The sequence below is a fragment of the Anolis sagrei genome, chromosome 9 (assembly GCF_037176765.1).
Source record: "Anolis sagrei isolate rAnoSag1 chromosome 9, rAnoSag1.mat, whole genome shotgun sequence".
Classification (NCBI taxonomy): Eukaryota; Metazoa; Chordata; class Lepidosauria; order Squamata; family Dactyloidae; genus Anolis; species Anolis sagrei.
The window spans coordinates 33,068,918-33,084,102 of NC_090029.1; the positions used below are offsets into that span (position 1 = coordinate 33,068,918).

Consider the following 15,185-nt stretch of genomic DNA (forward strand, 5'->3'; position numbering starts at 1 on the left):
ATATATATATATATACACACACACAGTATATCTGTGGAATGTCCAGATTGGGAGAAAGAACCAGCATCTCTTTGAAGCAAGTGTGAATGTTGCAGTTAGCAAGCTTGATTAGCATTGAGTAGCCTTGTAGCAGCAAAGTCAATCAGTGAGGGTATCTGCATAGAGGTAGCCTGGCTGTTGTGTCTGAAGACATCCTTTGCTTAGGAAGTGTTAACTGGCACTTGATTGTTTGCTGTCTGGATGTCCCCTGTTTCTGAGTGGTATTATTTGCAAAGAACAGACACTGGTTCTTTCTTGCACCCTGGGCATTTCATAGATAGATAGATAGATAGATAAACTCCACTTGCCTCATTGCCTACAGACTTCTGAACAAACCTCAGAGGATGCTTGCCACAGATGTAGGTGAAACGTCAGGAGAGAATGCTTCTGTAATATGGCCATACAACCCAAAAAACTCACAGCAACCCAGTGATTCCGTCCATGAAAGTCTTTGACATCAAAAATTATTGTTGTTGTTGTTGTTGCTGCTGCTGTTATTGCTGCTGCTGTTGTTATTATTATTCTGACACAAAATAATAATAATAAATATTATTATTAATATAAATAATAATTAAAATAATAAAATTATTATTATTTATTTATTTATGGCATTTATATGCCACCATTCTCACCCCAAAGGGGACTCAGAGGGGCTTACAAGGTATATATACATACAATATATTATATTATTAGCATACTACAATATCAGTATTAAATATTACTATATAGTACTATGTCATTATATTGTAATATTATTAGTAAATATAGAATTATAGTATTATATTATTATTAGTAATAATATAATACTAATAATATAAATATATAAATATATAATTATAGTATTATATTATTATTATTAGTAGTATTATATTGCATTACATTATAATATTATAAATATGTTATGTATATACAATATATTATATTACATTGTTATTGTTGTTGTTGTTGTTGTTGTTGTTGTTGTTGTTATTATGTCCAAACACAGCATTATGCATTTTTAACATGCTAAGAATAAGCTGTTAAGGAAAACATACCTGCTTATTTCTGGAATTTCTGGAATTAGCTCCTTATTACCTTGTCATACAGCCCGAAAAACTCACAGCAGCCCACTATTTTATCGCTTCCTCCTTTCATTGGTTGTCCTATCGAAATGTTTTTAAGAAATGGATCCCATCTAAATCTTGCGTGTTTCTCTATAGCCTAGTGAAACTGTGGAGGGATGTAAAATCAGTTGCAAAAAGAAATTTGGGCGGGGAAAAAATGCATTTTCATTTGGTTCATATTCTCACACATCCCCCCATAGGTTATCAGCTGAATTCTGCAGAGTGCGTAGATATCCGTTCAAAGCGCGTCGTGCCAGATCAGCAGTGCCATTACTACCCAGAAAACAAGAAACCAAAGCCAAAACTGAAAGAGTGCAACATGGATCCCTGTCCGTCAAGGTTTGCATCCCATGTACATGTAAATGGATGATTGGTATTTATGTTATAGCAAGCCCATACATTGTTCAATGTATTGCCGAAGACTTACATGGCCAGAATCGCTGGGTAGTTCTAGTTTTTTTCAGGCTATATGGCCATGTTCTAGAGGCATTCTCTCCTGACGTTTTGCCTACATCTATGGCAAGCATCCTCAGAGGTTTTGACCTCTGAGGATGCTTGCCATAGATGCAGGCTAAACGTCAGGAGAGAATGCCTCTAAAACATGGCCATATAGCCCGAAAAAATCTACAACAACTCATACATTGTTTTAATTAATCAGACATCCATCATTATTATGTACAATGTACATTATTATGTATTATGTACCATCAGACATCCATCATTATTATGTTTGGGGGTCACCACAACTGTATTAAGGTGTCGCTGCATTAGGAAGGTTGAATACCACTATGTTAGGATGATTTTTGTGGAGTATTCAACAGCACAGTCACTTTTATTGTCTTGTGGAACTTTCCTTGTTGTCTATTGTGAACTGAATACATGTTGGTCATGGGAGTTCTGTGTGCCAAGTTTGGTTAATTTCCATACTTGGTAGAGTTCAGAATGCTCTTTGATTGTAGGTGAACTATAACTGCCAGCAACTACAACTCCCAAGTGTCAAGGTTGTTTTCCCCAAACTCCACCAGTGTTCACATTTGGGCATACTGAGTATTTGTGCTAAGTTTGGTCCAGATCCATCATTGTTTGAATCCACAGTGCTCTCTGGATGTGGGTGAACTACAGCTCCAAAACTCAAGGTCAATGCCCACCAAACCCTCATGGTATTTTGTGTTGGTCATGGGAGTCCTGTGTGCCAAGTTTGGTTCAATTCCATAGTTGGAAGAGTTCAGAATGCTCTTTGATTGTAGGTGAACTGTAAATCCCAGCAATTACAACTCCTAAATGTCAAGGTCTATTTTCCCCAAACTTCGCCAGTGTTCACATTTGGGAATATTGAGTATTCATTCCAAGTTTGGTCCAGATCTATCATTGTTTCAGTCCACAGTGCTCTCTGGATGTGTGTGAACTACAGCTCCAAAACTCAAGGTCAATGCCCACCAAACCTTTTCAGTATTTTCTGTTGGTCATGAGAGTTCTGTGTGCCAAGCTTGGTTCAATTCCATAGTTGGTGGGGTTCAGAATGCTCTTTGATCATAGGTGAACTATAAATCCCAGCAACTACAACTCCCAAGTGCCAAGATCTATTTTCTCCAAACTCCACAAGTGTTCACATTTGGGCATATTGAGTATTCATGCCAAGTTTGGTCCAGATCCATCATTGTTTGAGTCCATAGTGCTCTCTGGATGTAGGTGAACTACAACTCCAAAACTCAAGGTCAGTGTCCACCAATCCCTCCCGGTATTTTCTCTTGGTCATGGGGGTTCTGTGTGACAAGTTTAGTTCAATTCCATTGTTGGTGGAATTCAGAAGGCTCTTTGATAGTAGGTTAACTATAAATCCCAGCAACTACAGCTCCCAAATGACAAAATCAATCCCGTCCCCAACAGTATTCACATTTGGGCGTATCGGGTATCCTGCATATCAGGTATTTACATTACGATTCATAACACTAGCAAAATTACAGTAATGAAGTAGCAACGAAAATAATGTTATGGTTGTGGGTCACGGTATTAGGAAGGTTGAGAAACACTGAGCAAGAGGGTTGTAGCCAGGGCCGTAGCCAGAAAAAAATTTCGGGAGGAGTTGAAATTTGGGGGGGGGGGGGCTGAAAATTTCACGGGGGGGGGGTTTTGAAGCCTGCCTCCTAGCTCACGTTGAAGCAAAGAGCACAGCAGGGAGCAGAGCAGCCTTCAATAGCCTGCAGCTCCGCCCCTGTCAACCACCTCCACCAAGTCTGGCCTCCTTAATGAGAGCATTCAACACACACACACCACAATGACAGTAATAATAATAATAAACCTTTATTTGTACCCCGCTATCATCTCCCGGAGGACTCGGTGCGGCTTACAAGAGGCTGAGCCCAAATACAACAGTAAAAACAACAATACAGCAAAATAACTCAAAAACAAGGCAATAACATTAACAACACACCATGACGCAATTAGAATCTGTGGCAGGGCCAAATGTAATAATTAAAATTAAAAAGTGCTGGGCATGACCAGGTGAAAAGGGTAGGTGTTTGGAGGGGGATGGGCATGCAGTTATCCTGGCTGGGGCTTGCCTGATGTCCTTAGGGAGAGAGTTCCAGAGTCGAGGGGCCACCACCGAGAAAGCCCTATCCCTCGTCCCTGCCAATTGCACTTGCGATGCAGGTGGGATCGTGAGTAGGGCCTCTCCAGATGAACGAAGAGATTGTGTGGGTTCGTACACAGAGATGCAGTCACACAGGTAGGTGGGTCCCAAACAGTGTGAATAAATTGTCAATATTTGCCTGAGATAGTGCTTGCAGTTCTGGAGTTTTTTGCATCTCATAGACTTAGCATGGGGATATGGTTAACTAGTTAAAATTCATGAGTAAACCAGGTTTTTAAAAAAAATCTGAAACATTTCGGGGGGGGGGGGGTGGAACCCCTAACCCCCCCCCCCTCGCTACAGGCCTGGTTATAGCACAAGAGAAGGGCATATTGAGAAGGCTCTTTGATAGTAGGTAAACTCAAGGCCGTGACTGGATGGCTGCGTGCCAGCAGGTTGAGGGTGAATCCAGCAAAGGCAGAGATCCTATGGCTGTGTCAACCGGGCAGTGGGGACATCCATCTGCCTACCCTGGATGGCGAGGCGCTATGCCTGTCACCGTTGGTCAAGAGTCTGGGAGTCCTTTTGGACCCTCTGCTGATGATGGAGGCCCAGGTCTCCGCCGTGAGCAGAACCGCCTTCTTTCACCTGCGGCAGGCTAGATGTCTGGCCCCCTCCCTGTCCAGGGACAACCTCGCTACGGTGATCCAGGCCACGGTCATCTCAAGACTGGACTACTTGAACGCTCTCTACATTGACCTTCCTCTGTCGGTGATCCGGAAGCTCAAGTTGGTACAAAATGCAGCTGCTCGGCTTCTTGCGGGAATTCCGATAAGATGCTACATAACACCAAACTTACTGCAGCTGCATTGGTCACCAATTGAGCACTGGATCACTTTCAAAGTGATGGTACTCACCTTTAAGACCTTGCATGGTCTGGGGCCAATGTATATGAGGGACCGCCTCACCCCCTTCCAACCCCAGAGATCCCTCCGTTCTGAGGACCAAGATCGATTGGAAGTCCCCAGTGTCAAGACCTTGCATCTAACAGCAAGCAGACACAGAGCCTTCACAGCAGTGGCACCATCACTCTGGAATACTCTGCCACCTGAAGTCCGGGCCTTGCGGGACTTATCAACTTTCCGCAGGGCATGGAAGACATATCTGTTTTGACAGGCCTTTGAGCTTTGATATTGCTGTTTTTAAATTGTTTTAAATTGTTTTTAAATTGTGTTAGATTTTAGCTGTTCTTGTAAGCCGCTCTGAGCCCCAGGGGAGTGGCGGCATATAGGTTTGAATAATAAATAAATAAATAAAATACATAAATAAACTATAAATCCTAGTAACTACAACTCCCAAATGACAAAATCAATTTTTTTGATGATAGTCACTCCTTGGGTTAGTAGGTGTCTTGTAGCCAAATTTGGCGGCAATTCGTCCAGTGGTTTTTGAGTTCTGTTAATCCCACAAACGAACATTAGATTTGAGTTGCATGGTGACATTTCAGGCTTTCTGGCTGTTGGACTGTCTGGTGTTGTTTCCTGGCTCTCCTGAAGTATCTTAAAATAACACCGCAGTTATCTAGCCCAGAACCTCACACTAAAATGCCAGCTGGCAAAGCCAGAGACATAGCGAAGAAGCGAAAATAGGAAATGCTGTCAAAGGGTTTCATTTCCTATACCTAAAGTGTCCTGTTTCCTCCAATATCAGTGGAACTTAATCTTTGATCGCAGGAAAGACCCATTCAGAGGTCTATATGCTCCCAACTTAGGAGGCCGGCTGTTCAGACCTAATCTGGCAAAACTCGAATACAGCTCATAAAAGGATACAGAATCTTTTGGAAGAAGGATGAGAGCTTTGTTGCTGCAGAACACTTAATCTGAGCATCTATATAAATAAAAATGTAGTGTTCGTTTGTGGGATTAACGTAACTCAAAAACCACTGGACGAAGTGGGACCAAATTTGGACACAAGACACCTCTCAGGCCAACGAGTGACCATCACTCATAAAAACACTGAAAAACACAGCAGAAGGGATTAAAAAAGCCAAAAAACCAAAAATTACATTACAATGCATGCGCAAAACTACATATATAGGCAAACACACACACACATATATACACACACAAAACACATACACAGAAAGGGGGAAGGAAGAAAAAGGGCGAGAATGATGGAGAGAAGGAGGGGAGAGAAAGAAGGGAAGAAAAAAGGGTAGAGAAGGAAGGAGAGAAGGAGGGAGAGAAAGAAGGAGCAAAGGAGAGAAGGAAGGAAAGAGAGAAGGGTAGAGAAGGAAGGAAGTAGAGAAGGAGGGAGAGAAGAGAAAGAAGGAGGGAAGCAGAGAAGGAAGGAAAGAAAGAAGGGTAGAGAAGGGAGGAAGTAGAGAAGGAGGGAGAGAAGAGAAAGAAGGAGGGAAGCAGAGAAGGAAGGAAAGAAAGAAGGGTAGAGAAGGGAGGAAGTAGAGAAGGAGGGAGAGAAGAGAAAGAAGGAGGGAAGCAGAGAAGGAAGGAAAAAAAGAAGGGTAGAGAAGGGAGGAAGTAGAGAAGGAGGGAGAGAAGAAAAAGAAGGAGGGAGGCAGAGAAGGAAGGAAAGAAAGAAGGGTAGAGAAGGAAGGAAGTAGAGAAGAAGGGAGAGAAGAGAAAGGAGGGAAGCAGAGAAGGAAGGAAAGAGAGAAGGAAGGAGGTAGTGAAGGAGGGAGAGAAGAGAAAGAAGGAGGGAAGCAGAGAAGGAAGAAAGAGAGAAGGGTAGAGAAGGACGGCGAGAAGAGAAAGAAGGAGGGAAGCAGAGAAGGAAGGAAAGAGAAGGGTAGAGAAGGAAGGAAGTAGAGAAAAAGGGGGAGAAGAGAAAGAAGGAGGGAAGCAGAGAAGGAAGGAAAGAAAGAAGGGTAGAGAAGGAAATAAAAAAGTGAAAGAGGGAAGGAAGGAGAGAAGGAACGAAAGAAAGAGGGAAGGAAGGAAAGAGACAAGGAAGGATGGAACCAATGAGCAAAGGAAGTGAGAAAAGAAACAGGTAGAGAAGGAAGGAAGAAGAAGGGAAAGAAAAAGAAGGAAGGAAGGAAAGAGGGAGGGAAGGAAGGGTAGGAAAAAAAGAGAGAAAGAGGGAGGGAAGGTTGGCCACAGCAAAGCGTGGTGGGTACAGCTAGTTTGCTATAAATATCAGTGATATAAAGTGGGAGGTGTTAAGATGCTGTGGGGTAAATAATAATAATAATAATAATAATAATAATAATAATAATATGATATTATAATTATATATTTTATATTACATGTAACATTGCTAATAATATTGCAATATAATGGTGTAGTACAATATATTAATATATAATACTGATATCGTACTATGTGGATCTATATAAATAAAAATGTCATGTTCGTTTGTGGGATTAACAGAACTCAGAAACCACTGGATGAATTGACTCCAAAATTGGACACAAGACACTTACTGAATCAAGGAGTGACCATCACTCAAAAAAATAGATTTTGTCATTTAGGAGTTGTAGGTGCTGGGATTTATAGTTCACCTAAAATCAAAGAGCGTTCTGAACTCAACCAATGATGGAATTGAACCAAACGTGGCACACGGAACAGCCATGACCAACAGAAAACACTGGAAGGGTTTGGTGGGCATTGACCTTGAGTTTGGGAGTTGTAGTTTACCCACATCCAGAGAGCACTGTGCATTCAAACAATGATGAATCTGGACCTAACTTGGCACGAATATTCCATAGGCCCAAATATGAACACAGACGGAGTTTGAGGGAAACAGACCAAATCAATTTTTTTGAGTGATAGTCACTCCTTGGGTTAGTAAATGCCAAATTTGGCAGCAATTCATCCAATTGTTTTTAGTTATGTTAATCCCACAAACGAACATTACATTTTTATTTATATAGATATTTATATACTGTCCCTCTCAGTCCGCAGGATACTCGGGGATACTTGGGCCGGTTTGCAATTGGTGCGAAGACCATAAAATACAATTTCAATACAATAAAAACAATTGGATAATAAAACCCTAACAAAGCCAATAAAAACATGAATATTAGGATCTCCTATTAAAAACATTGTCCAATCACATCATCCAACCATTCCATTTTCCTATGTATTTGGAAATGCCTTCTCAAAGAGCCAAGTCTTGACTCTCTTTTGAAATTTTGAAAGGGAGTGCCCAATCTGACATCCTTAGGGAGGGTGTTCCATAGCTGAGGGGCCACCACTGAGAAGGCCCTGTCTCTCATTCCCGCCAGCTATACTTCTGATGAAGGTGGGACTGAGAGCAGGCCTCCCCAGACAATCTTAAAGTCCTGGAGGGTTCGTAAGGGGAGATGCATTTGGACAGGTAAGTTGAGCCAGAACCAATTAGGGCTTTATAGGCTAAAGCCAGAACTTTAAATTGTGCCTGGTAGCAGACTGGCAGCCAGTAGAACTGGCACAGCAGAGGAGTTGTACGCTCCCCGAGCACTGCTCCTGTTAGCAATCTTGCTCCTGTCCGTTGGACCATTTGAAGCTTCCGGACAGTCTTCAAAGGCAACCCCACATAGAGAACCAAACAGGGTGTGTTTATATATGAATGTGTATGTCATGTACAGAAATATAATCTGGAAAATAATTTATTTTTTTCTTTTACTCACAGTGATGGATTCAAAGAAATCATGCCCTATGATCACTTCCAGCCTCTTCCTCGGTATGTAGGACCTCTATGAGGATGAAATGAGCATTTTGCTAATAATATAAATTTTATATAAAGTATATGTGTTATTTCTTTGTCATGTCAGGGCAACTAGTCAATTGTATTACATTTCTAACAGAACAAAACAAACAAACAAACAAAATACAAATTTTGCAAGCTTGGGAGTTGATTAAATGTCCTTTGACCAGTATCTGACCACTTGGAGTGCCTCTGGTGTTGCCGCAAGGAGGTCCTCCATTGTGCATGTGGCAGGGCTCAGGGTGCATTGCAGCAGGTGGTCAGTGGTTTGCTCTTCTCCACACTTGCATGTCGTGGATTCCACTTTGTGGCCCCATTTCTTGAGGTTGGCTCTGCATCTCGTGGTGCCAGAGCGCAGTATGTTCAGCGCCTTCCAAGTTCTGTGTTGTGTGCCCAGGGGGGAGTCTCTCATTGGGTATCAGGCATGGATTGAGGTTCTGGGTTTGAGCCTGCCACTTTTGGACTATCGCTTGCTGAGGTGTTCCAGCGAGTGTCTCTGTAGATCTTAGAAAACTATTTCTTGATTTAAGTCATTGACGTGCTGGCTGAAACCCAAACAGGGGATGAGCTGGAGATGTCTCTGCCTTGATCCTTTCACTATTGGCTGCTACTTCCCGGCGGATGTCAGGTGGTGCGATACTGGCTAGACAATGTAGTTTCACAGACACCCCCGTGATAATGCGGCATGTCTCATTAAGAGTCACATCCACTGTTTTAGTGTGGTGAGATGTGTTCCACACTGGGCATGCATACTCAGCAGCAGAGTAGCACAGCGCAAGGGCAGATGTCTTCACTGTGTCTGGTTGTGATCCCCAGGTTGTGCCAGTCAGCTTTCGTATGATTTCTAGATTTCTAGCACCCACTTTTTGCTTGATGTTCAGGCAGTGCTTCTTGTAGGTCAGGGCAGGGTCCAGAGTGACACCCAGGTATTTGGGTGCGCTGCAATGCTCCAGTGGGATTCCTTCCCAGGTAATAATCGTCAGAGCTCAGGATGCTTCTCTGTTCTTGAGATGAAAAGCACATGTCTGTGTTTTAGATGGGTTGGGGATCAGCTGGTTTTCCCTGTAATAGGCAGTAAGAGCACCTAGAGCTTCAGAGAGCTTCTGTTCTACCATCTCAAAGCTCCCTGCTTGAGCAGTAATGGCACGATTATCAGCATAGATGAAACTCTCTGTCCCTTCTGTGTTGCTGAAGAACCACTGGTTTAGGTTGAGAAAAGAGGCCTGGCCAAGAATATTGACAATAGTGTGTTGTTTTCATCGCATTTGGCATGTATAAAACAAATGAAAGGTGGAGTTTTTACCTGATTATTGTTGTTCGTTTTCCCACCCAGCTGGGAACACAACCCATGGACTTCATGTTCTGTTTCATGCGGAGGTGGGATTCAGAGGAGAAGTTTTGTGTGCGTGGAGGAGACTATGCACGGAGAAGTCTTGCAAGTCGAGGAGTGGAAATGCATGTATGCCCCCAAACCAAAAACCATGCAAGCCTGCAACCTGTATGATTGCCCTAAATGGATAGCTTTGGAATGGTCACAGGTAAGCTGGCTCGGAAAATAATTCAAACCTTTAATTTTCAATGGGGATGGGGTTTGTGATGAAGAACAGTATTTTGAAGGTCATATACTCATCGCTGAGCCTGGAACCCCGTTCCTTGCAAAGTCTGACTTGGTCACAGTGGTCCATGCTCTTGTTACATTCTGAATAGACTACTGCAACGCACTCTACGTGGGGCTGCCTTTGAAGATTGCTCAGAAGCTTCAACTAGTCCAACGATCGGCAGCCAGGTTGCTCACCTGAGCAACGTACAGGGAACATAGAACTCCTTTGTTACGCCAACTCCACTGGATACCAATCAGCTTCTGAGCACAATTCAAAGTGCTGGTTTTAACCTTTAAAGCTCTAAATGTTTCTGAGCCAGACTACCTGTCCGAACGTATCTCCTGCCACGAACCATCACAAAGTTTAAGATCTTCAGGAGAGGCTCTGCTCTCGATCCCACCACTATCGCAAACACAGTTGATGGGGACGAGAGACAGGGCCTTCTCAGCAGTGGCTTTCCGCCTATGGAATGCCTCCCTAGAGATATCAGATTGGCCACCTCCCTCTTGTCTTTTAGAAGGAAAAATCAAGACCTGGTGATGGGACCAAGCGTTTGATCAGTGAGTAGCAAGTGGAAGAAGATCACACAACATATGGCAATCAATTGACCCTGACTGGTTTTTGGATTTCGATTTCAACATTCAAGCCCCCAACCCTCCCAAGCAATTTTCAACTTCCCGTTGGCTGCTCAGTCTGTAGGTGGAAAACACACACTTGTGTCTTGGCAGGGTTAGGCTTCAGGTGGTTATCTTTACAATAACTGGAGAGCTCTTTCAAGGCATTAGTAAGTTGGATTTCAACTTGAAGTAGCAAAGTAGAGTCAACAGTTGCGGTGCGCAGCTGTTGTCAGTGTAATTCTGGGCCTTATAAAAGAACTGATTTTACCCACCGCTCCGTGAAGACCCTTCTCTTTGTTCAATTATTAAACTATTAATTAGCCCAAAGATAAATAATTAAATCAATCAGTAATCACTGACTCATAGACACCTCTTTTAATTCTTTTTCTCTCACTGGATCATTTCCTGTAGTGCACTGTGACATGTGGCCGAGGGTTACGTTATCGAGTAGTGCTGTGCATAGATCATCGCGGACAGCACACTGGTGGCTGCAACCCCCAACTTAAGCTGCACATCAAAGAAGAGTGTATTGTGCCAGTTCCTTGTTACAAGCCCAAAGGTAACTTCAATATGCTTGCTGATTCATATTGACTGAGCTGTGTCCATTGGAAACTATTATAGCAAAGTGGTGTCAAAGTGCATTAAACACCCCAAGACTCTTAGATCCCTTTCACACATACTGTTCTCAAGCCAGATGTCACCCATCATATACATATTTCTTCATTTCATTTTTTCTGTATCATTTTAGACCAGTGTTGCTCAACCTTCCTAATGCCGTGACCCCTTAATACAGATCCTCATGTTGTGGTGACCCCCCCCCCCACAACCATAAAATTATTTTTGTTGCTACTTCATAACTGTAATTGTATGAATTATAATGTAAATATCTTATATGCAGAATGTATTTTCATTCACTGGACCAAATTTGGCACAAATATCCGATATGCCCAAATTTGAATACTGGTGGGTTTTGGGCGGGGGGGGGGGATTGATTTTGTCATTTGGGAGTTGGCGTTGCTGGGATTTATAGTTCACCTACAATCAAAGAACACTCAGAACTTCACCAATGATGAAATTGAACCAAACATGGCACACAGACCTCTCCCATGACCAACAGAAAATACTGGAAGGGTTTGGTGGGCATTGACCTTGAGTTTGGGAGTTGTAGTTCACCTACATCCAGAGAGCACTGTGGACTCAAACAATGATGGATCTGGACCAAACTTGGCATGAATACTCCATATGGAATTGAAGCAAACTTGACACACATGTTGGCACTCCCATGACTAACAGAAAATACTAGAAGGGTTTGTTAGGTATTGACCTTGAATTTGGAGTTGTAGTTCATCTACATCCAGAGAGCACTGTGGTCTCAGACAATGATAGATAGATAATACTCAATATGCCCAAATGTGATCACTGGTGGAGTTTGGGGAAGATAGACCTTGAGATTTGGGAGTTGTAGTTGCTGGGATTTATAGTTCACTTACAATCAAAGATCATTCTGAACCCCACCAACGATACAATTTGGCCAAACTTCCCAAATAGAACCCCCATGACCAACAGAAAATACTGTGTTTTCTGATGGCATTTGGTGACCCTTCTGACACCCCCTCACGACCCTCCCAGGGGTTCCGACCCCCAGGTTGAGAAACGCTGTTTTAGACCATTCAGTACATCCTGTTGAAATTCGTTTTTTTAGTTTAGCACAGCTCTCCAATTGGTTATGCTCGTTTGTATTCTTATCTGCCCCCCTTGAATATAATGTATCCCTCCATTTTGGGTGTCATCAGCAAAACTGGATAAGTATGTGCTTTATTCTGTCACCCAAGTCATTTTTACAGATATAGAACAGCAGTGGGACCAAGAAAGAAACCTGTGCCAGGCCACTAGTGTAGAGAAACCGTTAGTGAGCATCCTTTGGGTTCACCAGGTCAACCACAGTTACAATGCAACCTAAAAACAGCATTGTCTAATCCAATGGTTCTCAACCTGTGGGTCCCTAGGTGTTTTGGCCCTTACCAGCTGTTAGGATTTCTGGGAGTTGAAGGCCAAAACATCTGGGCACCCACAGGTTGAGAACCACTGGCTAATCCATATTATACTAGTTTGTTTGCACGAAAGTCACGGGAGAACGTATTAAAGACCTTATTGAAATCAAGATATACTATATCCATAGCATTCCCTTTATCTACCAAGCTTCTACTAACACTATCAGAAAGAGAGATAAGATTAGTCTGGCATGACTTGTTTTTGAGAAATCCATGTTGACTTGTAGTGATTACAGTGTTCCCTTCTCAGTACTTCATAGAATCATAGAATCAAAGAGTTGGAAGAGACCTCCTGGGCCATCCAGTGCCACCCCATTCTGCCAAGAAGCAGGAATATTGCATTCAAATCACCCCTGACAGATGGCCATCCAGCCCCTGTTTAAAAGCTTCCAAAGAAGGAGCCTCCACCACACTCCCTCCGGGGCAGAGAGTTCCACTGCTGAACGGCTCTCACAATCAGGAAGTTCTTCCTCATGTTCAGATGGAATCTCCTCTCTTGTAGTTCGAAGCCATTGTTCCATTGTGTCCTAGTCTCCAAGGAAGCAGAAAACAAGCTTGCTCCCTCCTCCCTGTGGCTTCCTCTCACATATTTATACATGGCTATCGTATCTCCTCTCAGCCTTCTCTTCTTCAGGCTAAACATGCCCAGCTCCTTAAGCCGCTCCTCATAGGGCTTGTTCTCCAAACCCTTGATCATTTTAGTCACCCTCCTCTTACAGACTATGTGTTTAATAATCTGTTCTAGAATCTTTCCTGGTATTAATGTCAGACAGCATGGGTAGCAGTGTTTATGTCCTCTTTATCGCCCTCTTATTTATTATTTACTACATTTGTATACCACCCTTCTAACTCCGAAGGGGACACAGAGCAGTCTCACAGATGCCATACAAACATACATACAATAAAATAACATATACATTCAAGCAAGGACCGTGGACTCCTTTAAAGCAGTGGTTCTCAACCTTCCTAATGCCGTGGCCCCTTAATACAGTTCCTCATGTTGTGGGGACTCCCAATTATAACATTATTTTCATTCCTACTTCATAACTCTAATTTTGCTACTGTTATGAATCGTAATGTAAATATCTGATATGCAGGATGCATTTTCATTCACTGGACCAAATTCGGCACAAATATCCAATATGCCCAAATTTGGATACTGGTGGGGTGGGGGAGGGATTGATTTTGTCATCTGGGAGTTGTAGTTGCTGGGATTTATAGTTCACCTACAATTAAAGAGCATTCTGAACTCCACCAATGATGGAATTGAAGCAAACTTGGTCCACAGAACTTCCATGACCAACAGCAAATACTGGAAAGGTTTGTTAGGTATTGACCTTGAATTTGGAGTTGTAGTTCATCTACATCCAGAGAGCACTGTGGTCTCAGACAATGATAGATAGATAATACTCAATATGCCCAAATGTGATCACTGGTGGAGTTTGGGGAAAATAGACTTTGAGATTTGGGAGTTGTAGTTGCTGGGATTTATAGTTCACCTACAATCAAAGAGCATTCTGAACTCCACCAATGATGGAATTGAAGCAAACTTGGTCCACAGAACTTCCATGACCAACAGCAAATACTGGAAAGGTTTGTTAGGTATTGACCTTGAATTTGGAGTTGTAGTTCATCTACATCCAGAGAGCACTGTGGTCTCAGACAATGATAGATAGATAATATTCAATATGCCCAAATATGATCACTGGTGGAGTTTGGGGAAATTAGACTTTGAGATTTGGGATTTGTAGTTGCTGGGATTTATAGTTCACCTACAATCAAAGAGCATTCTGAACTCCACCAATGATGGAATTGAAGCAAACTTGACCCACAGAACTTCCATGACCAACAGCAAATACTGGAAGGGTTTGGTGGGCATTGACCTTGAGTTTTGGAGTTGTAGTTCACCTACATCCAGAGAGTACTGTGGAAGCTAAACAATGTTTCTACCCAATTTTCTTTTATCCATTACATGTAGCTCACCCATGTTATCATGATTGTGTTTATTGTAATTTTATATTACTATGTTGTCTTTTTTTTATGTAATTGCTTTATTATTGTTTATTATTTGTGTTTTCGGTTTTGTTTTATTTCATGTAATTGTTGCTTTGGGCTTGGCCTCATGTGAGCCGCACCGAGTCCCAATTGGGGAGCTGGAGCGGGGTACAAATAAAGTTTATTATTATTATTATTATTATTATTATTATTATTATTATTAATGATGGATCTGGTCCAAAGTTGTCACGAATACTCAATATGCTCAAATGTGAACACTGGTGGAGTTTGGGAAAAATAGACTTGTCATTTGGGAGTGGTAGTTGCTGGGATTTATAGTTCACCCACAATCAAAGAGCCCCTTGAACCCCACCAATGATAGAATTGGGCCAAACTTTCCCATACAGAAGCCCCATGACCAGAGGCGGCCCTAGGTAATTTTCAATGGTAAGCAAACAATATTTTGGCGCCCCCCCCCCCCCCCACCACCACCAATCACT

General features: G+C 42.4%; 1 protein-coding gene across 1 annotated transcript in view; it reads left to right on the forward strand.

Annotated features, from left to right (window-relative positions):
• ADAMTSL3 (ADAMTS like 3) overlaps positions 1-15,185 on the forward strand; it is a 218,405-nt gene that overhangs the window by 137,775 nt on the left and 65,445 nt on the right. The window contains exons 11-14 of the mRNA XM_067471432.1: positions 1,343-1,481; positions 8,347-8,397; positions 9,755-9,959; positions 11,051-11,198. Of these exons, the coding sequence (XP_067327533.1) occupies positions 1,343-1,481; positions 8,347-8,397; positions 9,755-9,959; positions 11,051-11,198 (543 nt within the window). The remainder of the gene's footprint in view (positions 1-1,342; positions 1,482-8,346; positions 8,398-9,754; positions 9,960-11,050; positions 11,199-15,185) is intronic.